General features: G+C 31.3%; 1 protein-coding gene across 1 annotated transcript; it reads right to left on the reverse strand.

Annotated features, from left to right (window-relative positions):
* Positions 1–1,510: 1,510 nt before the first annotated feature.
* Positions 1,511–21,657, reverse strand: LOC129226221 (transmembrane protein 68-like). Its single transcript, XM_054860823.1, has 9 exons — positions 21,566–21,657; positions 19,153–19,369; positions 15,471–15,642; positions 13,941–14,114; positions 12,559–12,752; positions 10,663–10,726; positions 7,411–7,486; positions 7,050–7,113; positions 1,511–1,621 (listed from the first exon to the last, which is right to left on the reverse strand). Exons 2-9 carry the CDS (start codon positions 19,306–19,308, stop codon positions 1,511–1,513), a joined length of 1,011 nt encoding a protein of 336 aa, XP_054716798.1. The 5' UTR covers positions 19,309–19,369; positions 21,566–21,657.
* Between the last annotated feature and the right edge of the window lie 2,421 nt (positions 21,658–24,078).

Genomic DNA, 24,078 nt, shown 5'->3' on the forward strand with positions numbered 1-24,078 from the left:
TTTAGAATTGAATAAACTAATGTGGTAGCCACATGGGAGGTTTTGAGATAAAAACTCCTCCCAGGATTCTTGGTTTGGATACATACTGACATTCATAATACAGTAGTTTTTATACATATAAGGGTGGTTGTGGCCAAAAACCTCACCAAAAAGGAAATTTCTGGCTTTACTACTGGTAACTGAAGTTTTTTTTTTTTTTTTTTGGTTTGATTTGGTATAAACTAAGAATCAACCCAAATGTAAAAACATATTTTGTGTGGGAATAAATTAAGTTTTGTTATAAATTCAGAATTTAATATTTGAAAAAAAAAAGTGATTGTTTTCATAACTTATTAATGAAGAAAAGCTTTTATATAGACATCCAAAATTTCAGTTAAAAATGTGTATTTGTTTTTAAACTATGCTTAAAAATATATTTTGCTGCCCCTTTAGGAGCCGTATACCATTGTCGAATATATAAAACTTTACTTTTTTGTCAAAAGTAAGAAATTTAAACAAAACCATATTACTTTGTATGGAGAAACTGAAACATTATGAATTCTTACACATAAAGTACTCCTTGTTTTCATTTAAACACTTGATCCTATTGATTCACGAACATTGACTATGACTCATTGACAAGCATATCGTTGCTTCAGAGCAACAGTAAGATATCTAATCTCAGAAATAACACTAAGATATCTTACTGTTGATCTAAGGCGACGATATTAAAAATAATAATGGTCATTTTGCCAATATGTTTTGTTTTAATGGTTGTAAATGAACCAAATTTTGATCAAGGCTAATTGTGCATACTCTGCATTCATTTTTGTAGTTAAAAATAGGACATTCCCCAATCAGAATTTTGAAGTTAGTGTTTATTTTAATATGAATACCTTGCTCCTTGTGAGATTTTTTTTTGTTTTCACTGCTTTGAAAGAAGATTTTAATCAATGTTGATACTTCATTTTCCATTGTGTATAATAGCTTAATTTGATGCATTTTGGTTTGTCTCTGCAATTCTTAGCACAGCAACTACTAGCCCCACCATCATAAGTTATAAGGAATGACACTTAGAATTATATCAAAAATATAATGTATGATTACAGAAAAGAAAAAAGAGGAAAACATTTACATCAGGCCATCAAATCGGCATTGCATCAATAGAAATAAATGTAGTGGGAGGCGAAACGTGATTATACATTAATAACAATGATGTAAGAAAAAAGTACGGCAATACATCTTCAAGTAAATGCAGCAGTTTGTGAGAGAATACGTAAATTAAGCACTTTTTACATAAAAATTAAATAAGTAATTCATAAGTAAAGTGTTTTTGAAAGCAAACATTCGCACTTATTCCTATCACACACACACATAAAACAAACATTTCAAATAAATTACAGTCCATTTGATGATCACCTACTAAAAATGCAATGAATAATTGTCTTTGCATAAAGATATTTGTCATGGCATGTCTTCAATAAGACTTTAAAATGCATTTACATTTGTTCCCAAAAAGAACACAATAAAATTACACATTCTTTTGCTTTGGCGTTTCATATACCCTATCAAGAAGAGCCTTAAGAATGCTTCCTGGAACTCTTTGATACATGACTATCATCTTTTCAATGGCTTTAGCAGTCTGCAATAAAATAAAATACACAATTATGTTTTTTAAAATGATTGAACTTACTTATAATTTACTCTTAAAAACCATTATTTAATTCAAGGTTGGGTATAACAAATGGTAGAAATAACAAGAGAATTTAGGTGACAGGTGTCTTATTACGATCCCCCCCTCTCCCCTCATTTTGTAGCAACATTACATAGAATGGTTTAAAAGACATAAAAAAAGTGTAAAAACAATGTTTCACATCATTTCTCAACAAAGAATTTGTCTACTGTCTTCTGAAAGCACGGTCAGTCTAATGCTTTATTCAAAGAACATTGTAGTTCAGCAGCAACGGTGTTTTTTCTATTACTGCAGTTTACTGTGCAATCTAACGCTTTATTCAAACAACATGGTAGCATGGTAGCAGCAGTAGTGTTTTTTAGGTTACCATAGTTTACTGTGCAATCTAACGCTTTATTCAAACAACATCGTAGCTCAGCAGCAGTAGTGTTTTCTAGGTTACCGTAGTTTACTGTGCAATCTAACGCTTTATTCAAACAACATGGTAGTTCAGCAGCAGTAGTGTTTTTTAGGTTACGTTACCGTAGTTTACTCGACAATCTAAGCAGGAACTGTACATTTAATCAAAATAAAAAGTGAATGTTCAGTGTACTTACAGTTATGTTTCTACCATCGTAATTGAAAATTATCTTAGTAAACAGTATTTTTTAATCTGATTCGGATAAACAAGATTCTACTAAAAAACCAAAAAAATTATACTTCAACGATGAAGCTGTACAGTTCAAAAACATCAGTAAAAAACAAAGTTGAAAGCCAAAAAAAAAAAAAAAAATTTTTTTTTGAGCAACACTGCATTAAAAACGTTTCTGTTAAGAAAATATTGCTGCTTAGATTTAATCAGTAGAGTCATTACTGGGTTAAAGAGGGTGCGGTTTCTACTGGGTGACACCCTTTTGGGTTCAGACACCTGAAAGGGATCAAAGGGTTTGCAAAAAATGTGTATGTCAATTGTGCAGAATGATTTTCAAATATTTCCATTAAATTTCAAATTTTATTTAATCTATTACACACTACATGTTTCATTTTTAATTTTACATTTATCATACTTTTGCTTAAAAATATTTTTCTTGCATTTTTTAAAGTAAAATTTATCTTCTGTTGTGAGCTAATCAGATGTACGATGCTTTCTGATGGCATCACAATGAGTGACATCGATCAGTGAATTAGTCCAAACATACTGGCTTTATTTTTTAGTAAGACATTCTTTTAACATATAGATGTCATGGTAGGGCTCGACTGTTGCAGGGACCCATGGGTCCTGGTCCTTAGATCAGAAAGGGTCTAAAAATTACTAAAAGTAAAATTATTTAAACATTTTTTTTTAAATGAAAGCTCAAAAGCATTTGTTATATGTTAATCCAAATACTCCTTATTTGTAAAATTGAATCAACATCTGGGAAAAATACGTAAAAAAACAGGGTTCATACCCTTCAGGGAGAAAACAATTCAAGTACTTTTCAAGTTTTTCTCAAGGCAAAAAAAATTTTTTTTCAAGACAATATGCATTTCATTTACTGCAAACATAAAAATAAGGCAATAATACAAAAAGTATTTGAAAACAAAATTGCTTTTTCTACAACAAGAGATACTTTGATAAAAGATCTACTGCGTCAAAAGTTTTTCTGAAAATGTCTAAAAATTTTGGTCATAAAGAGAGGCAGATCCCAATAGGTATCATTTTGCAATCTCCACATTCAAAGTAGTATATTTTCTAGAATCAGTAATTATAGGGATGAAAACAGCCCAAAGTATATATATTTCTTACATTATGCAAAATTATATTGATGCTATACTGTCTTTTAAATATTAATAGATATATTTTTTTTAATACTAGTAGAAATGCTAACAAATGAATAAATAAAATAAGCTTGCATTTATTTGACATTTTAACAGATATATCAATTCCATTTACCACTTTCGATTTCCCATACACAAATCAGATGAGTGACATCTAATGCTATAAAACTTCCATATAATTAAACACTTAATACAAGCTGAATCATTGGACACCATAATTACAAAATGACATTATCAGTGGAGAAACAATTTGAGGAGCATTTTGAAATTTTGTGGAGCAGCTGGGTATTTATCATTAAAAAAACTAAACCCAATCTAAAACTTTTTGAGCTTTGATGGTCATTTTAAGCACTAGCATAAAAATGATTATTTTTAAATTGATAAAAAAAGATTCAAACACTATGTCATGATTTGAGAATATAAGCATCTTTAATTTCCTATATTTACATGTCTGTCATAATAAAATAGCACAATATAATTAAAATAAAATTGAATTTATTAAGGTCTTCAAAAGCTATATCTTTGGTAAGCCTGATAAGCATTAAAACTAGATTTGAAGAATGATGTGGGCTTAAATAAACTCAGATGGAATAGGATAAACATTTTTGAATTGGCATGGCAGTCTTCATTAAAAAAAATGAATAAATAAAGTATAAGAAGGGTTGAAAATATTAATCTACAAAAAGGTATTAATGTCTAAGCAGTAGAATGGCATAGCAGATAAAAATGAGAGAGTGTTACAGATCGCTAGAAAGTGGCTGTGAAATGGGCATGGCAAAATAATCAGCGTACAAGTCCTCAGCAAAAAATAAAATACATACAAGACGGGTTAAAAATAATAGTCTACAAAAAGTTATAAAGGTTTAAGTGATTGGATGGCATAGTAGACAAAAATAAGTGAGTGTTATGGAAGCGGATGCAATCGGATTTCGAAATGCATAAACACTGATGCTACGTCATTCTCGAGTCTTTTCCCCTCCCCACCCACGAAACGAAGTTCCTTTCTTCTTTCTACCTTAGAAAGAACAGGTGAGTCAGTAAAAATCCTGATGGGAAGAACGTCATGATCGCGATCAATTGCTTGAAAATGCTCGGTGGAAGGGAAATGAAAAAAATACAAAAAGCGGAAAATTGCAAAAGATTTTTATCCCTGAAATTAATATAAAAAAAAAACTTTCATGAGTGCTTTTAACTTTTATGGGCAGAAACCAAAATACCCAAGTTCAATGGCATAGCCAGAGAGGAGTTTTTGAAGTTTATTTTACGCGGATGAGTTTTGGTTTTACGCGGATGTGGCAAGAAGTAAAGTTATTAAACTTAGACAGTTCAGAACTGCAGGAAGAAGAGCTTTTAGGAGTGACAAAGGAGGCCAAAACCAACGAGGAAAGCGACGTCGGTGAGGTACAACCAAAAAACGTTCACATTGAAAACTTTGAGCCACTGCTAGACAATCGAAATGATCTTTCTGATTTGTTAGTGAAGGAAGATTCTATCATGGAAATGATATAAGTGATCATGGATGCGTTAATGCTCTGCAAAGAGTTACAGGGAAAAATTCTTAATGGCTGCCAAAAGACTATCACAGCCAGCTCCTCTTTATAAACAGAACACAAAATTAATTTCTTTTCTTTATGCATGTTGTGCATAAAAGTCGATATAAGTACACATTAAAGTTATACAATTAGTCATCACTAGAATGAAGTATTTTGTTATCTCCAGAACCAAACCCCTATTTTTACACTATAATTAGGTCTCGATTTATGCGGCATTTCTGTGGAACGTAACCCCCGTGTAAAATGAGGGTCTAATGTAGTAATTTTGAACATTTGAGGTAAAGGGGAAAATTGGAGATATAGCAAGGTAAACGCATAACGAACACTACTGGATTTCCAGTGAATTATCATAACACAACCACCACTGCTACATACCTTAATTATTTTAGCAGGCATAAAGTAAATGATGTACTTATAAATTCAACTTTATAAAATTATATAATTCAACTTTATATTTAAAGTACAAACTTTAAATTAATTTGTTAGGTGCTCATTAGCTTGAATTTAAATTTTTTTTCAAAAAATCTGTTATGACCAAAAATTAGCTAAAGATAATTCAATTCAAAATTGTAAAAATAAATAATCATATAATTAAACAAGACCAAAGTAATTAATTCTTTAGTTATTAAAATAAAAAGTAAAATAAGCTATTCTGATTTAGCATGTGTCAAAATAACTTCTAGTTGCCAAAAATATAAAAAAATTTTCAAGATGCAAAAGGATTGAAATCTCAAACAAGGGAAGCAAATTTTCGCGAATTAAGTTCAACGTTGTCATGTTTCACTTAAAATAAACTTATATCTTACTAAGATTAAACATAAAATATGCTAATCTAAGGTAGCTTATATGAAAATAACATCCGATTAGTCAATATATTTAAATATTTGCAAGATGCAAAAAGATTGAAATTTCAAACACAAGAAGCAATTTTTCGCGAAGTCTGAGTTCGCTCAACGTTAGCTTGTTTTCCATAAAATAAATTTATTTGTTTTTTATGGAAATTGAACAAAAAATATACTAATCTAAGGTAGCATATGCGAAAATAACATTTGATTAGCCAAAATATTTAAATATTTGCAGGATGCAAAAAGATTGAAATTTCAAACACAAGAGCGATTTTCCGCGAAATAAGAGTAAGTTCAATGTTGTCATGGTTTCCAAATTGATTCCTTTGTTAATTAATGAAATTAAACAAAAAATAAACTAATCTAAGGTACCATATGTCAAAATATCTTCCGGATTGTAAAAAACATCAAAATATTTACAAGATGCATAAGGATTGAAGTCCCAAACATGGAAGTAATTTTTCGCGATGTTGCACATTGAACAAATGTTTAGAAAATTGCATTGGTGAAAAAATATTTTAAAACTTTTCAGCACAATCCAATGATTTTTGAGATAATTTGAGAGCTAAGAAACTTTTTCAAGGTTTTCGAGCACTTGAAAATGAAAATTTTTTTTCAAGCACTTTTCAAGGTTTTTTAAGGGCATACGAACCCTGAAAAATAAAGAATCAAAGGGAGTTGAGATACTGGTTTAGGAGGGAGGGAGCCTGAACGCAGAATCAGAACTTGGTCCAAACTTTATCAGTCAGGCCCTGAGCCTGGGGTATTAAGGGTACGAGCATGTACATTCTTTTCTTTAAGGCAGGACATGGTCAATTATGCTGCCTGCTTGCAGTTTTTTTATAAAGCAAAATCCCAATTTTCAGATTAATATTTGTTTTCTCTTTGAATTGCAATTTAGTCATTAAAAGTTCAGACTTTTGTGCCACTCCTTATTCTTGAATACTTTTTTATTCCCTTACAATGCTGATAACTGAAGGATGGAAGCTTTTAGGAAATTTTCCATCATAAAAAAATTTCATAAAAAGCACTGTGCCTTGAAAATATGTTTTACTCAGTTTCATATTAAAAGTTTACTATTCAATAGTTATTTGTCTTGCTGTCTTTATATTCAAAACAAATCATTCTGAACACTAAGTGACTAGCTCAAAGAATAAAGAACATTTTTCTCTCTGAAGTTACCTTGTCTGCTAATTCTTCAGGACTTAAATTGGGATCATATGGAATAGGAGGGCCAATATATGTTCTGAAAAATAACAATTTATTAATTAACCACTGTAGAATAAATAAAGGTTTCACGCAATGTTAAAAGTTACTATACATTCCAACATTTAGATATTTATAAAGATTAAATTCAAAAAAAAAAAATAGAAAAAAAGGCTTATTATTAAAACTTTTGGATGTAGAAAAGGCTTTTATCCAAATTATACTAATAACAGAGGCATAACTTATTTTAATGTCATAAAATACTTAATATAAATTTACAACATACTTTTAAACAATCAATAAGTAAATTGACAAAAGGTAAGGGGAAAAAATTCACCTCATTTTCACAGGGAAGCCACCATAAATAGGCACAACTGGAAGTCTAGTTTTCTCGTATAATTTTCGAAGCCAGCCTAAAATATTTCATTTAAAAATTCACAAATAATACATGCTTTCATTCACTTAAATGAACAAGTGGTAGATTATTAGATTAAAAAGCACATTCAGTTATCATTTCATTTAGTATTTTCATATACAGTGGGTCCCAAAAGTGTTCGTACACTTTGAAATTTTTTAGTAAAACCAAAGTAACTCGAAACTGAATTCGAATATGAAGTCCAATATTTTTTCACATCATTCCTATGTCATTCTAAATACAACCCATTGGTTTTTTCAAAATATAGACGGATCTCCTTTGTGAAATGGGTCAGAAAACTAAGAGGCAGAGAAATAACATGCCACAAAAGTCATCGTACACTCAAATATTTTCGAATAAATTCATGATTAAAATTGTCATATGTCGTTTTTTTATTATTTTTGCATTGTGTTGACCCTTAACTGTCATTTGGCTTTAATTTTTCGTTTATTTATTCCTTAATATTGGGCTTATTACTTTAAAATGGCTGGTATTCGTAAAAAACTACAAACACCATTCGAAAGTTGAATTCTTTCCTCACAGTAGCGGTAAATTGGTTTGAAATGTCTCTAAACTAGTTAATTTATTTCATTCTATAGTAAAGTTCTTGCTGAAATGATTTAAAGAAAGGAATCGGATCGAAAACAAGGCAAAAAAAGGTCAACAGGCAAAGTTAACAAAGCGTGATCGGAGATTTACAGTTAAAAAAATTATGAAAGGTATACATTTGAGTGCTGTAAAAGTTTCTGCAGAGTTGAATGAAAATTTTTTAATTTAATTTTCACCTAAAATTGTTCGCCAAGTTCTCTGAATAGCTGGATTACACGGGATCTCTTCCTGCAGAAATTTTCTTGACCGTGCAAAAAGCAAAAAGCTTACGCTTTTTGCCGCAAAATCAATGATAAATAAGCTCAAAACGTTTTATAATTACACCTTACTTACAGATAAAAATTAATTCAACATTTTTGTTTAAATTGTTGTATAATTGTAAGTAGAAGAAAAAATTAGGAACTTAATCTTAAGAACTTAGTTGGATCAGTTAATCAGGATGGTGGAGGTGTTCTAGTGTGAGGGTGCATATCAGCATTAGGACTTGGTAGTTTGGAATTTTTTGATGAAATAGTGCATCATGCTGTTCTTTTAAATATTTTAAAAACCAATTTTAATTATTAGCCAAAAATTTATTTATTGGAAACAACTTTGTTTTTTATCAAGGTAACGATAAGAAGCACACGGTATCCAACGTATGCATCTAGTGCCTCGAAAATTGTCCTAAAGTTTAGAAAATATCCCCTCAATCTCCAGATTTGAACTTAATGTAACATATTTAGAGATATCTGGAGGCTAGATTACGAAAATAGGGCTTTAAAACGAAAATAGAGCTAGAAACAGTAAGACTCGAAGTGTGGTTGAACACTTACTCAGAAATTACACAAAAAAAAAGAAAGAAAAAGAATAAAATTTATTCCTAGACGTTTAAAAGGTGTTATGAATGCTGCATGATGTTCTGCTAATTAATAACTTAATCAAAAGTTAGATTATTCAATAATATATAGACATTTTGTAAAGTGTACAAAGACTTTTGTGAGATAAAATTTCCAGCACTTTTTGGTTTTCAATTTTAAAAATTAAGTTTTAATATTTTTTTAAAACTTTTTATGTAGTTTTGTTAAAAAATGATCATAGATCTTATAATTAAATACCTATTCCGAAATATTAATTCTAACCAATGGATTGAGGCCTATTTCGTTGAAAGTCGTAGGTGTACGAAGACTTTTGGGAGCCACTGTACGTTATGTATCAAATTATTTAAAAGGTGTGACATTTAATTATAAATCATCACCCACATCAGAAACTTTTCAAATCTAGTTAGTCAAGTTTTGCTAACAGGGTTTGCCAATATATATCAGTCGATATATATCATGATATATATCACGATATATATCCGATATTTATTTTGAAAATATCATGATATTTTGATATTTTCCATATTTATTTTTCTAACTACCGTACTTTCAATTTCAAAAGTATATTAATCATAGTAATATTGTTCATTTATTATTAAAAATAACCAATACACCAAAGTAATATAATATTTTTTTTACTTGTATTTTATCTTCATAAAATTATTAGTAATGCAACAATTTTAAATCATATCAAAAGTGTCTAATCAATATTAAACATTGCTCAGAAAAAAGAACATGTCTTATTACTGCAAGGACTAATGCATATTTTTTTTTATTTCTGAGTCATGTAACTTTGTAAAAGTAGCTAACAGAAGAAAAATTAGTAAAACAGCTAATACTAAATAAACTCCATTAAAATTGATAGAAATGTAAAATGAAATACTAGACATAAATAATGAAAAAAAACCATAATTAAAAGTCTAAACATTGTAATTGTAATATAAGAAAATAAAGAGTAATTTCAGAATGCATTTAGTATTTTAAAGACTTTAGTTTGAGCTAGTTGAAAATATCGGATATATATCAAAATATCCTATACATATCAAAATATTGGATATTTTCGAAAATATCATATTTTTGAACCCTGCTTGCTAATCTACCAATCAGACTTATCTGTTATGAGAAATAAATAAATCCCTTTGTTCAGAGAAGAAAAAGAAATCAACAATGTTTTAATGCACAAAAATAGCAGATTACTGCATATACCTGTTTTGGGGTCTACAGAGAACCCCTTCTTCAATGAAAAATAGTGAGCTTTTGGATGAAAAGACACCCAACAAAAGTTTTTGAAGCTTTTGTCAGTTGAAGCAGGCTTTTGTCGGGTGAACATCTTGATGTCTTTACATTCAAAAGCTTACTATTTTCCATTGAAAATGGGGTTCCATTAAAACCCGAAACATGGGTAGGCAGTAATCTGCTAATTTTGTGCATTAAAGCATTGTTGATTTTCTATCTGCTATGCTCTTAACACATAAACAGTAAAGAGCAAGTTACATTCAAAATTAGATGCTGTTAAAATCAATAAGTTTTAAATTTCATAAAATTTATATTGGTGTTATTACTTAAATAACAAACTTAAGAACATTTAATACATAAAAAACAATATGTTGCTAATGCCTACAATTTAAGAGAGTAAATTTTGAAATTCCATAACTTAATAAACTGTACATAGGATTCATTGACCAGAATTTAATAAACTGTTACTTACGGCTTCCTGTTTTGAGAGATCTGAAAGATTCCCTTAAATTCTGGGTGAAAATAGGAATTATGGGCTGAAAGAGTTAAATAAACAATCAAGCTTTTCTTTATTTCTAGAATTGGCAAAATAGAAGTTAAAGGGTAAAATAATCAAAATTTAACTATAAACCTGAATTTACAAACACTAGTAGCTCATAAATATAGGAGAAAAAATAGATAAAAAGAAGGAGGGATATTACAAGTGGTTGAAATTATCTGGCATCAATTTTTTACGTATCAGGATTTATAGTCAATCAAATAACAAATATAGAACACAACTTTCATGGAATAAATGCTTGTAATATAATATAACAAGGATTTGACAAATGTGTTTGTTTAATTGAAAACATTTTGTTTTAGTTATCAGTAAAGAAAATATCCTTCAAATTGTGATTATTTTTCACTTATTGCAGTTGCGCTGATAAATAAGAGAGAGAAAAACAAAACAAGACAAAATTAATGAAAAGTATTTATTGGTTGTGAAAAAAACATATTTAAAATAAAAAATGTTTGAGAGCATTACTATATAACAAACATCATTGTTTTTAAAACTTTCAATATTTTCATAAAGTTTGGAAGTACAGGAGGTCCAGTCCTCCTGTAGCAGTTACACGCTCACACAATACAATGTGAGAATTTCTCATAACACAGCAACCTTAATACAATACACAGTTACACAGCTTTGCCTTAATACAATAACAAATCATAAAAAAACTTTTAAAAACTTTCACAATGCTAGACACCATGACTTTTACAAACACATTTAAAAACTGAATCACTTTAAAACTAATGGAAACACTAATGAATTACTAGTGTCCTAACATGAAAATTAATGAGAACTGGAAGTCCTTTATTCATAACTAGTGGTACCCGCACAGCTTCGCCCGCAATAGAAAAATTAAAAGGTCTTTTGGTTCGCCTGTATATTTACAAATAATATATGGTGAATTTTCTTGCCAATTGGCTTGTACCCATGTTATGGTTCCACGTTATGATAATTTCGTATCTCGCCAATTGGTTTGTGCCATGTTACAGTTCCACGTTATGATAATTTCGTAATTTACCTGTCCATCTTATGATAATTTCGTTCTTAAAATTGGAATAGAAAAAGAACCACATCGAATTTTCGAAAAATAGCTTCAAGGTGCACACTCCCATGCTACAAACTAACTTTGTGCCAAATTTCATGAAAATGGGCCGAACGGTCTAGGCGCTATGCGCGTCACAGAGATCCAGACATCCTACAGACATCCTCCGGACAGAGAGTCTTTCAGCTTTATTATTAGTAAAGATTACAATGAAATAGGCTTTTTCTATACTGTACATTGGTGGAGCAGCTTGGGACTGTCCCTACGTGCCCCCACCACTATGTCTCCCAACCTGCCCTACTTAAGACAGATATCCGGACAGACAGAGATCCTGACAGACAGACTTTCAGCTTTATTATTAGTAAAGATGAGAACAAAATCGATTCAAAAAATCACTTCGAGGTGCACAGCACACTCCTATGCTACAAACTAATTTTGTGCTAAATTTCATGAAAATTGGCTGAACGGTCTAGGAGGCACAGACATCCAGACAGGGATCCAGGCATTCAGCTTTATTCTTAGTAAAGGTATAATTCCGATGTCACATTGGAAAACTTTATGAGCACCTTGGAGGGATGAAACCTTCAATGACCCAACAAAAGAAGCAGTAAACAAACTGAAATTTAATTTAATTTTAAAAAGGACAGAAAAAGAATTCTAAATGAAGAAAAATCCCTCCCCCTGGCGAAACCTACTCACCCCTCTAAACATTACTTCTATACTTTTATGTATATGTATTTACACACAACAAAAATATATCATTCGAAGAAAAAACTTACCACTTTTGCTTCTAGTGCAACTTTTGCAAACCCAATTCTTTTCCCCCATATCAAATGATACTCTTCATCTCCAAACTGAGCTTCTAAAACTCCTCCTGGAGCCAAAGCAACTAAATGACCCTCTTTCAAATACTGAACACAGAGGTTGAAGGAGCCAGAAAACACATGGCAGACATCCATCAACAAATTCCAGCCTGAAAACAAAAGTTTAACATAAATTAACTGAAATAAAAACCTAATTAATTCTGACAATTTCCACTATGCATTGTTTTTAAAAATTGGTTTGTGATTATATCAGCATTAGAAATAAACTTGTTAGTCACACTTGAGATCAAAAATTTTGATTTGATAACTAAACAGTCAAATTGTCTAACAGCAAAAAGTTGAAGCTAATAGTTTGGAATTGCATCAAAGCCCCCTGATTCATCCTGATTGAACTGAAGAATACATTTGTAAAATAATTTTAAAATACAATATGTTTATAAAAAGTCATTTCATTTCGCATACTTTGAAGATTTTCGGAGAATATGCAGCAATTCAACATTATATGTATTTTTAAAAATATGTGCTGACATGCATATATTTGATCATGGCCCCACTAGATGGTGCTGAGGCTTTTGGGCCTTGACAATTTATGACTTTTTTGAGTTAAACCGACACAACTATGATCTGTTCTTGAAATTGAATGGAATCCTGTGCCAAGATACCAATCAATGACAAATTTCAAAGTTGGTTTATTTTTTATTGGACGTCACTTATTTTGACCACAAGAGGCGCTGAACGGAACACTGGCATCCACCAATCAATGGCAATGTAATGTTAAACATGGATTTTCTGTAGCACCCTCTTTGTTACCATGAGTTTCAGTGATTGTCACGGCCCATAAGCGAAATTTAGTGGGGCCACAATTTGATTCATTACAAATGACATCTATAGTTGGGGCAAACCTAACCTGGCTGTGTTGTAATGCTGTGATTAGGGGATCTGCGTAGCCTTTACAATAAACACTTCCAGGTTAAATTTGCCCTAGCTGTAGACTGCTCATTTTGATGTCTAGAAACGTATCCCAGGTGCCATCATGACTTCTAAATTTGAATTCTTACTTTCAATGCTGGATTATAGTTTCAACAAATGTTTCTCAGAAGAAAATTCCAATTAATTCAATCCACCTATCTTAAAATTTCAATCAGTAAATAAATCAGATGGGTCAAAAACTCACATAGAACATTTTTTCTTCCCAGAAATTTTCACATTAAGATTAAATAAAAATAGTTCATATTCATCCGTTAGACAAAACTGGCAAACTAATAGCCAACAAAGCCCTTAACAAAAGAAGTTGAGGCGATACAATATTCAATAACAAATTCATAACTTTAACTTACCAGGTATTTTAAAGAGAAAATGATCTCCAACTGATCTAATACATCTCTTTTTAATAAGAATAGTTTTTGCTAGAATAAAATAATAATCAATGGGTATGGCACCATGGTAGAATATTAACAAAGCTCCTCCTTCTTTAGACTCTGGAATATTTTCCAATCCAACAATTTCATACCCTAAAATACACAAGAGCAAGCAATCATAAAGGGAAACAATCTGATAATTTATTAACTAAATACACACACTCAAGTAAGAGATTACAAGTGAAAATAATTACACTACACTGTTAAATGTTTGGAAGTGCGACTTCATACAAGTTCTAAAACATTTTCACCATCAAGAATTTCATGATTTTTCAGTAATAAGAAATTTAATGCAAGGATCTGCAAAAAAAAGTTTTCCGTAAACAGTTTTACACACATCTGGTAATTTTAAATTAAATATTTCACTCATTTCAGGACTGAAACCATTTTTTTTTCTAATTTATTTTTTTTAAAGCCTCACCCAGATGAGTTTTTTTTTGGGGGGGGAGAGGAGGCTAATTGGGATTTTTTTGGGTTTTGTTATTTATTGAGGAGGAGGGGACTAATATTATAGGGTATTTTTAAAGGTAGCAACACAATTTTATTACTAAATCTAAAACAGTACACATAGTGTTCTTATTGCAATGCTATATAAAATTTAAAATTATTTTAAAAAGCAAACTAATGGACAAAGTTATTGTACAGCCGCAATCTCCATTATTATAAATCTAATTTCAACACCAATGATTAATATTTTAACTCTATTTATTTAATTTTTCTTCTAATAAATATGAAATTTATTGAGTTTAAAACTTGTGTGTATCAGCTTTTTTTTTTTTTTTTTTCAAATAAAAATTCTCATTACATAAGTTTTCAGGGCTTTGAAAGCACAGAAATTACATACGGTCATAGCTATAATGATCAAACTTAGTTTGATGATAGCCCCCTTCCAATGAAGCACATATGTAAAAACTGCACAGTATTGAAAAAAGAATCCAAATTTTTGCAGAAGCTTGCTAAAATGTATAAATATGTATTAATAAAGATTTCTGTTAAACTTGCATTTCTAAAATGTAAGTTAAATGCTAAAAAATTGATACTATTGTAAATTGCAAAATGATTATGCAATGACATATTAAATTTAAGCAAAAAATTATGACAGATGAAGCACTGAAGTTCATATGTTTTTGAAACATGATTTTTTGAAAAATACACAATAATCAAAAATCACCAAACACCTCTCAGTTTTGATTACATAGCATTAAAATACACTAAATAAAAATTGGATCAAAATGTAAAAATATGAATACATGTATGTTCTTATTTTTACAATGATGATGATGAATATGCAAAACATTCCTTCATAGATGTCCTCATTTTTATCAACAGCACAAATTGTGCTTTTTTTAAAGTACTGATTTAAATATGCACAATAACCGACAAGTTTTTATATAATTAATATAACAACAGTATATCTATACATATATGAATTTATATGTATAAAAGTACCATGCCATATCCAGCCCAAGGTATCCCATGCCGTTGCTAATGTGTTTCTAGCACCGTCCCAAACATCTCTGCTATACGCATCACGCAATCGATACCTGAACCGATACACACGGACAAAAAGGGCACACAGGAAACAAAAGATGAAAAGGACAAATGGAAAAAGGAATGCAACCTGAAATTAAAATATACAATTATTCAAAGAAAAAAATAACAAAATGTATTTTAAACACTTATTTACTTAAAAAAAATATACATTAATTACAATTTCAGCAACAAGTTTTTGTATAACCGTGTAGCTCAAACTCTTTTACTTCCAAAGACAAAAAACTATTTCAAAAATTCAACAGAGTAAGAGTGCCCGACAGGGGGGAGGGAGGGGGTCATGGCGCAGACTGCATCATTGAGATTTTTAGGGAGCAGTGTTTTTCCTTCTAGTGGACCCTCATTCTTGGGGGGGGGGGGGTATTTCCTGAATAAAGGTACATAACATACTATACATGACAACTGCCAAGCATTATCTTCATAAAAGAATTTCAGTTATAATGAACAAAGATCAAACACACACACACAAGAAACAAATGAAATGCAGCATTGCCATTGCAACATATATGGAAAAACTATCTCCATGTTATAAACTCGAATGCAATTCTAATTTACTCAAAATATGTATGTATTCATTTTAAAGATAATGATTTTGAAGCAAAACCCTCATTACAAAAAAGCATTTATTAATGATTGCATATTCTGTAGTCAACAATATACTAAAAACTTCAAGGCGGAAATATTGGGTCCTAATTTCAGATGAGATAAATACAGTATTTAAGTTTTTTTTTTTTTTCTTTTACAAAATAAGCAAAGTTGTAAATCTTTGGTGATCTCTGGTTACAAGATCACTTGAAGTTCCAAAATCGGAATTTTAGAAGATCTTCAATGAAGTTAGAGCAAGCAGGGCTTGGTGTCTGATAGCAATGATAGGGCGGGGGGGGGGGGGGGTATTTTATACTTCCTGAAATGCGACTTTTTTCTCTGATTTGATAAAATTAGTCGTTGGCTAATATTGTTTAAATTTGGCTACTTTACTCCTTACTGGCTAACAATTTTGAGTCAATAGCGCAGGCCCTGCATATATGTGTGTGTGTGTGTTCTAGTGATGTGCAGGATATTTGTATCCATATCTACAGATATCCAAAGGAAAATGAAAATCAGTATCCTTATCTGTTTTATGTTTGACGGATATCAAAAAGATCTTTTAGTCTTAAATTTTATGACATATTTGAAATTCTACGAATAGGTAACTATAAAATACAATCAAATTCATTTTAATTCAGTTTTTTCTTCTCATAAAGGTCATAAAGTATCATTTTAGTACCAAAGTACCCAATTTTTATTAATTTGTAGTTTGCATTATTCCTCATTTTCAGTGGCGCAAACAGGAATTTTGCAAGGGGAGGGTCCAGAGTTTAGAGTCCCATTTTCATCCCCCCCCCCCCCCCAATATAAGTCAATCATATTCACTTGATTTTATTGATTCTCGACAATAAAAAAATCGAAAATAAATTATTGAATAAATATTTAGCACTAATTAATCCAAAAACATTAATAACAGACACTAAATTAAGTCACCAGAAAGCACAAGAATTTATGCATTATTCAAAAATTAAAATACCGACTCAAATTCATTATTAGAAGCACCGAGTCTGAAGACCAAGAAAAATCTCATTTTAATCTGTAATCACAAAACTAAAAACATGATTATTACATTTACAGACACCAGTCTGTCTCTATAGGCTTAGAAAATATCGTAGAATAAATTCTAGTTTTCTTGTTCGTTTTTCGATTTTATTTATAACTTCCTGAGTGTGTGACGGTGACATTGCTTGAATTCAGTAGTGCAAGAACCCCTATTAAACCTTCATTATACTTAGTTGTCCTTAAGTATGTTTTTAGCTTTCTCAAACAGTGTTGCCAGATTGGGGGAAATTTTGAGGAAATGGGTTTTGAGGGGAATTCTTTGGGGAAAATTTTTTCTTGCGGAAAACCTGAGGAAAAAAAATCCTCAGGAAAAAAGTTTTTTTTTTTCGTATTTAAATTCGCGTATTTCTGCGTGAGTAACTAGTTGATCCGTGAAACGGGTGAAAATAAGTGAGACTGATGAAGATTGTTCTTGGATAAATATATATAAAGTTCATGAATTAAATGCACAGAAGCCGAGTAATAAATGCGAGTAGAGGAAAAATATTCGGCTATTTCTAATTTCTCGGTCGGCCAGGGCCATCCAATCAAATCCGATATGGGTAAAAGTTCTTTCTTGATGCAGGCGCTTGTGTTTATGAAGACAAAAAAAAAAGCGAAAATGAAAAAAAAAAGCTGGGGAATTTTAGAAGAAAATTCAGTTATTTGGGGGGGGGGGAATCAAAGAGAAAAAAAAAATTCATACGAAGAACATTCATTTTATGAAAAGATGGAAAAATAATTTTTTAATTTGGGGAATTTCAATAAAAAACATCCCCTTTTGGGGAAAAGTTGAAAGGGAAGTGAGGTAATCTGGATTTGGCCATCTGGCAACACTGTTCTCAAAGTCGAGAAAGATCTCTTGCTTGTGCAGTTCGTTACAGGAGAACTGCACATTTAAAAAAAAAAAATTTTAACAAGAGGATTTTACTTTTCACTTATAAAAACTGAAATGATTGTTATCTTTGTTTGGAATTATTTTACGTATAAAATACATCGAATCATAATCAATCGAGAAAAAAAAGGCAAGAGCTATGGGAGGGGTCCGGACCCCTTGGACCCCTCCCTTGTGTGCGCCACTGCTCATTTTGGCTTTTCTAAGAATTCTTTGTAAAAAATGAATCTAAATTCTCCGTTTGTAAAGATAGATGCTCCCGGTTGTGTAATTGCTTGTGGAGGTGCGAGTCGGGAAGAATAAGTTAGATATGCATTCATGCGAAATAGAATGTGAAAAACTACTTCTAGTTTTTCCCAGCAGATGTAGCAGCTTTAGACTTTTGCTATTACATATAATGGAAAAGATAGAGATCTAATTTTTCACATTTTATTTTGCCACAAATGCAGGGCTGTCCCATTCCTTCCGACTTTTGCCTCCTCTTCCAAGGGCGCCCATATAGGGGGGCAACGGGGGGGGGGGGGCACAAGTCCTCCCCTTAGAAATTAGAACTTCCTTGCTTTTAGTACTTTTTTCTTTGCAAAAATGTAACAACATTTCTTTTCCAGCCATTAATGAATAATTTATTTAAAATGTCAAAGTTTGATAAGTCTAATCTGTACTCAAATCGGTGTCTATAGGGAAAATATCCTGCTAAACAATGGGGAAATTTCTGAACCCCCCCCCCTCTTGAAATTTTGCATATGGGCGCCCATGTCTTTTTCTTAGGGGATATTTCTTTTACGAATAAATCATATTCTTGATAATGTTTTCGTATGTAATATGGATTTTGTAAAGAATTTGTATCTTTACCCTTACGGGAACACCTTCTGTCAAATTTTATATTTCGACTGTTACTAAATTCTGTAAAAAAGTTGAGCTCCTTATCCATATCCATGGATCTAAACACGAACGATCCATATCCGTGTTTGTATCTGCGGATCGACATTTTTGATGATCCGGCACATCACTAAAGTGTTTACATATACATATCAGAGAGAGTGAGAGATTACGTACCACTATTGGTGTGAACAACCATATGAGCCAGGAAACAAAATAGATATCTACGTACTGCTCCAAATATTCCAGATGCAAAGAAGAATATGTATAGTTCCCAATTTTTTCAACAATATCATACAAGTAATTGATCATGGCCGGACGCTCTTTTAGCATAGAGGAATAGGATCAGACTCTTGTAGAACCGTCAACAACTTTAAAAAATTCACACCTGTTGCTGAAGTAAAGGAAAGAAATAATTATAATATAAAAGAAAAGCAGTGTCAGAAATAAATAGTGGTTTAGTCACATTTTGCAACCAAAATTTTCATTTTCAACCCCAGATTTCCAATCCCATGGTTGTAGCCAGTGGGGAGTTTAGGGGTTCAACCCCCCCCCTCCCAAAAAAATAGTCCCATATATTTCTTTAATGCCCACAGTTCAAACATATAGTGGGCCTTTTGATCAAATTCTATCTTAGACCCTTAACAAAATTCTGCATCCTAAAAGCTGCCTCTGCGAAAAATTCTGTATCTTAAAAGAGGTCCTTTCACAAAGTTTCTTTATTCAAAATAGCTCTTTTATAACTTTTAAAGTTCAATCAAAATGGCTGGAAACAAAGCAAAGCAAAAAATTAAAAAATAAATTAATTAATTAATTTTAAAAAAAAGTTTGAATTTTCAGATCTTGAATTCAAATTATCTTTTTCACCATCACAAATTGCGATAGACCCTACTCGTTGGGTTCCTTGCTTCTGCTAATGGTTTTTATTGCAACCACAATTTGAATTCGAGACGTCAAAATTCAAATGAATGCCAGGGGTTGGATGCTGGATATTATGTGCTGGTTACAGTTTTTGAGTAAAAAGGATTGTCTAAAGTCCCGATGGTCGTTTAAAAATAATGTCATTCCGAAGCACATGATCACCTGCATTATAAGCACAGAAAAATAAAATCAGAGGACGGACATCATTCGTGACAAGCGAAAACAATTAGCAATTTGTGATTGCTCAAAAAAAAAAAGAAACTAAAACTTTCAGCCTCAGAGTTGTTCCCAGCTAAGTTGTAAGCGTCACAAAAGGATTTTAGATTAAACTTGCGAGATAGCTAAAAATGCTTTTTACAATACAACAAGCTATTTTCCACAGATAATATATAAAAGGAAAATATTCGAAACAAATTTAAAGCCAAAAACATGGATGGGATGCAGGTCCCAACCTATAAATTTTGGGCCCCCCTGCAACAAAATCTGTAAGCCCAAGAGGACAGTAGTGTATATTTGCAAGGATATAAGTCTTAGTGCTAATTTTTTTTAAATTTCTTGGGCCGTTGGGTTCTTTATGGACTTGAGGCCCCCAGTAACGTAACTGCTTTACTGGTAAGACTGTCATTTCAGGGGAATGAAGAAACGAAAAAATGGTCAACAATGAACGCTATTTACTGGAGCTTAGGGTTAATCCACTGGAGTTAGGGTTAAATTTCAAATATCAAAATATCATCAAACAGGCAATTGCTTCGTTCGAATATAGAAGCAATTTTCATCCGTCATACCTTGACGGGCGACTTTCTAGTACTAATTTTTTTTTCTAACTCTTCAAAGTTTTTGTATTTTGTGGATTTCCTTAAAGTAAATCACGTACATTGCATTCTTGGTCTGAAGAAATGCTATCATATTTTTTTTCTTTATAGCAAAAATAAAGAAACTAGAAATAATTACACACTAAAAGAACTTACTTCAGGAGAGGATTTCAATTTAGTACTGGGGCATTCCACGGTATTTTTGACATTATGTAGAGTCCGTAACGTGACCTTTTTTTGCCATAACTTTTTAATTTACCGTTCGATTTGCAAATTATTTTAATTTGAGCTGGTGTGTTGGTAGGAAAAGATCAAAATAAAATAATATGCTAATCAAACAGTAAATTAAAAAGTTATGGCAAGAAAGGTCACGTTACGGACTCTACATAAATGTCAAAAATACCTTGGAAAGCCCCTACTCCATTTTTCGTTAAAAAACATTTTTAAAAAATTATGCTTCAGATTCATGAAAATTACTCACTGAAAAATAGCAATAAAATTTTTTCATGGTTTTGTAATAGGATTTGTAAGACTATGGGGCTATTTGTTGGTCATAAATTAAGATAAAAAATATTAATTAAAATTATTGAGACCGGTCCAACGAGCCCCACCTCCCCATACTTAATGGTCAACTTTCAGTACAAAATGATAAAAATACTTTCGAAAAAACATTCAATCTAACAATTTTTAAAGCATAAAATTTCTACATTTTGACACAAACTATAGCATTAAAACAGAACCAATAATCAATATAAATGGAAAAAACATAACTGTAAATAATGTATCATGTCCACATAGCAATATACTTTGTGTTTTTATTATCAAATCAATTGCCTTAATAATAAATGTAATAATACCCAGCATTTCTTTTCAATAAAAATAGTATGCATTTATTTTTCCAACATCTTTTGCAAATACACTTGCACATAAAACGAGAAATAGTTACAAATAAATATGTACAATTACGCAATATTACTTTCACAATAAACAAACGTAACGCAGCTACAGTTACAAAAAATTGTTAACGGACTAGAAGTATGGCTTCGATTGACTGAGGCATGTCAAAAACAATTTAATGAAGGGAAATGTAAGAATGACTAATTTTATACAAAGTTCTTCAAAGACACTTTTTTTTATGATTTAGCAAGTGATCAAGCAAGTGTTTGTGCATTTGATTTTTGAGATTGGGGTTCTGGAAGGTTAAAAATCAGCCGATCAAACGTTTAGTGAGGCGAGTCCCCATTTTTAACTTGTTGCCCAACATTTTAAAACAGACAGGAGGGTCACATTTCCTGAATTCTGTCCCCACTTTTCATGTCCATTTTTCCGTGTCCCGCAGAATCGATTTTATTTATACCCGACCCTTTCGACTTTACACAATTCTCTTCAGACGAAAACAGCCTCCATCTCTTTGCCCATTCGCAACTCCAGCGCTCGAATACGCTACCTTGAGGTGATTTACAAAATTAAAGAAAAAGGTAAACATTGCGTTCCACGTGTATCTGTTGGTAAACATAAGTAGTTTGTTATGAGTATTTATTAACGCATTGCATGAAATTATCAACGAATATGCTCGTCTATTCGATGCATTTTTTTTTCTTTGAAATAACGTTATACCAAGGGTTTATTATTATTATTATTATTATTGTTTTGTGTGAATTTTAGTAAGAATATGTTTTTTTTTTTTGAGCAATCACGATTGCTTATTGCTTTCATTTGACTGTTTTTGACGTTCCTTTGATTTTTCCCACCGCCACCCTCTGCACCATCACCGTGGACAGGCGGGCTCCTCACGATGCTGCACCTATAGCGAAAGCCGTCTCCAGGTTGCATCCATGTCCTACACACACGCGCATACATACACAACTACACACACACACAAACACATACACCTACACACACATACACCTACACACACAAACACATACACACACAAACACACACGCATACATACACACACATACACACAACTATCCACACATTCCTGCCTGCACACAGACACAAACATACATACTCCGTACACACAAACACCCCCCCCCCCACACACACAAACACACATGCCTACATACACACACTCGTGATTGCGAAAAACATAAATTGAATTCAAGATGTCAAAATTCAAATTAATTTCTTTTTTTTTTTTAATCTTAAGCTCGAAAGAAGGATTTGGTGACATTATGACATTAAGCAGAAAAATAATGGCTTTTTTCTCCGCCTAGTTTAAAAATAATTAATTTAACTAACCTTATTTTACTGCAGCATTTAGTTGGAATGAACAGTATACAAAATATTTTCTTGAATATATTATCATAGAACGAAATGAAAAATGTTTAACGCTGAGAATTTTTATCGCCAAAATAGTGCGATTATAGTTTAGCGTTATAATAGTTTTAGTATTGTGCGAGCAAAATAACCCTCGGCGAGATTTCGCATGTCAGTTGTAAAACATTTTTATTTTTTATCATGTGTGAATTAAAATGGTAAAAAGATTACAGAATTCGATAAATTTAAAGAAATAATGGAAGATCAATAATGTGTGCATCTATATAGGGAGTGGTCATTTATTACGGCCAGGGGGGTGCCGGAAGCTGAGCATCTATTTACTGAATAAATTACGTGACCCCTCTTCAAGATTCTGTTTTATTTTTATGACCCCTCTATGAAATTTTAAATATTTTCATGACCCCCCCCTCCACCAACATTTATATTATAAGATTTATTTTTTAATCAGCATACAGCAGCATATGTATTTTTTCAGCTTATAAATCAGTGTTCGGAAAACTATTAATCAATTTTATTTCCCATTATACAAATCAGTACAAAAAAAAAAAAAAAAAATCTGTGTACATATAAAGAAATAGCTAAGAGCTATTTCATCCAACGGATACAAAACAAAAATTTAAAGCAACAAACTAAGATAAACTGCATAGGTGCTAAATACACTATATAGTGTCCCGCAACTTTCTTTGGGAAGACTAACTCAATTATCAGAAGTTAAGGTGCTATTATAGTTATTAGTTTTTTTTTTTTTTTTCATTTCAATATGACATTAGTTTTAACAAAACCTTCAACACTTGAACTTTTCATCTATATTTCAAATTATATATAGATGAAATAGTACATAAAATATAGTTAAATTTCTTAATAAACGTCTAAAATCTATGCTTTTTGCAAACTATTCAGCTGTCTACCATTAAACATTTCAAATTGTCACCATTAAACAATTTTAATAATCCTGAAATAAGATTTGGATTATTTTAAAATCGACATGAATGATAATTTTATTAAATACAATTTTTAGTCCGAAATAATATGAGAAACATTAACAATTATGAGTTAAACATTTGCAGAAAGTTATGCATAATAAAAA

This window comes from Uloborus diversus, chromosome 1, assembly GCF_026930045.1.
Source record: "Uloborus diversus isolate 005 chromosome 1, Udiv.v.3.1, whole genome shotgun sequence".
In the NCBI taxonomy this organism is placed as follows: domain Eukaryota; kingdom Metazoa; phylum Arthropoda; class Arachnida; order Araneae; family Uloboridae; genus Uloborus; species Uloborus diversus.

Coding starts and splice junctions, on each gene's coding strand:
- LOC129226221 (XM_054860823.1), bottom strand. CDS start 19,308: ATGCTAAAAGAGCGTCCGGCCATGATCAATTACTTGTATGATATTGTT. Junction 10,727..12,558: donor TTGCACTAGAAGCAAAAGTG/GTAAGTTTTTTC, acceptor TAACTCTTTCAG/CCCATAATTCCTATTTTCAC. Junction 7,487..10,662: donor ATCTCTCAAAACAGGAAGCC/GTAAGTAACAGT, acceptor GAAATATTTTAG/GCTGGCTTCGAAAATTATAC.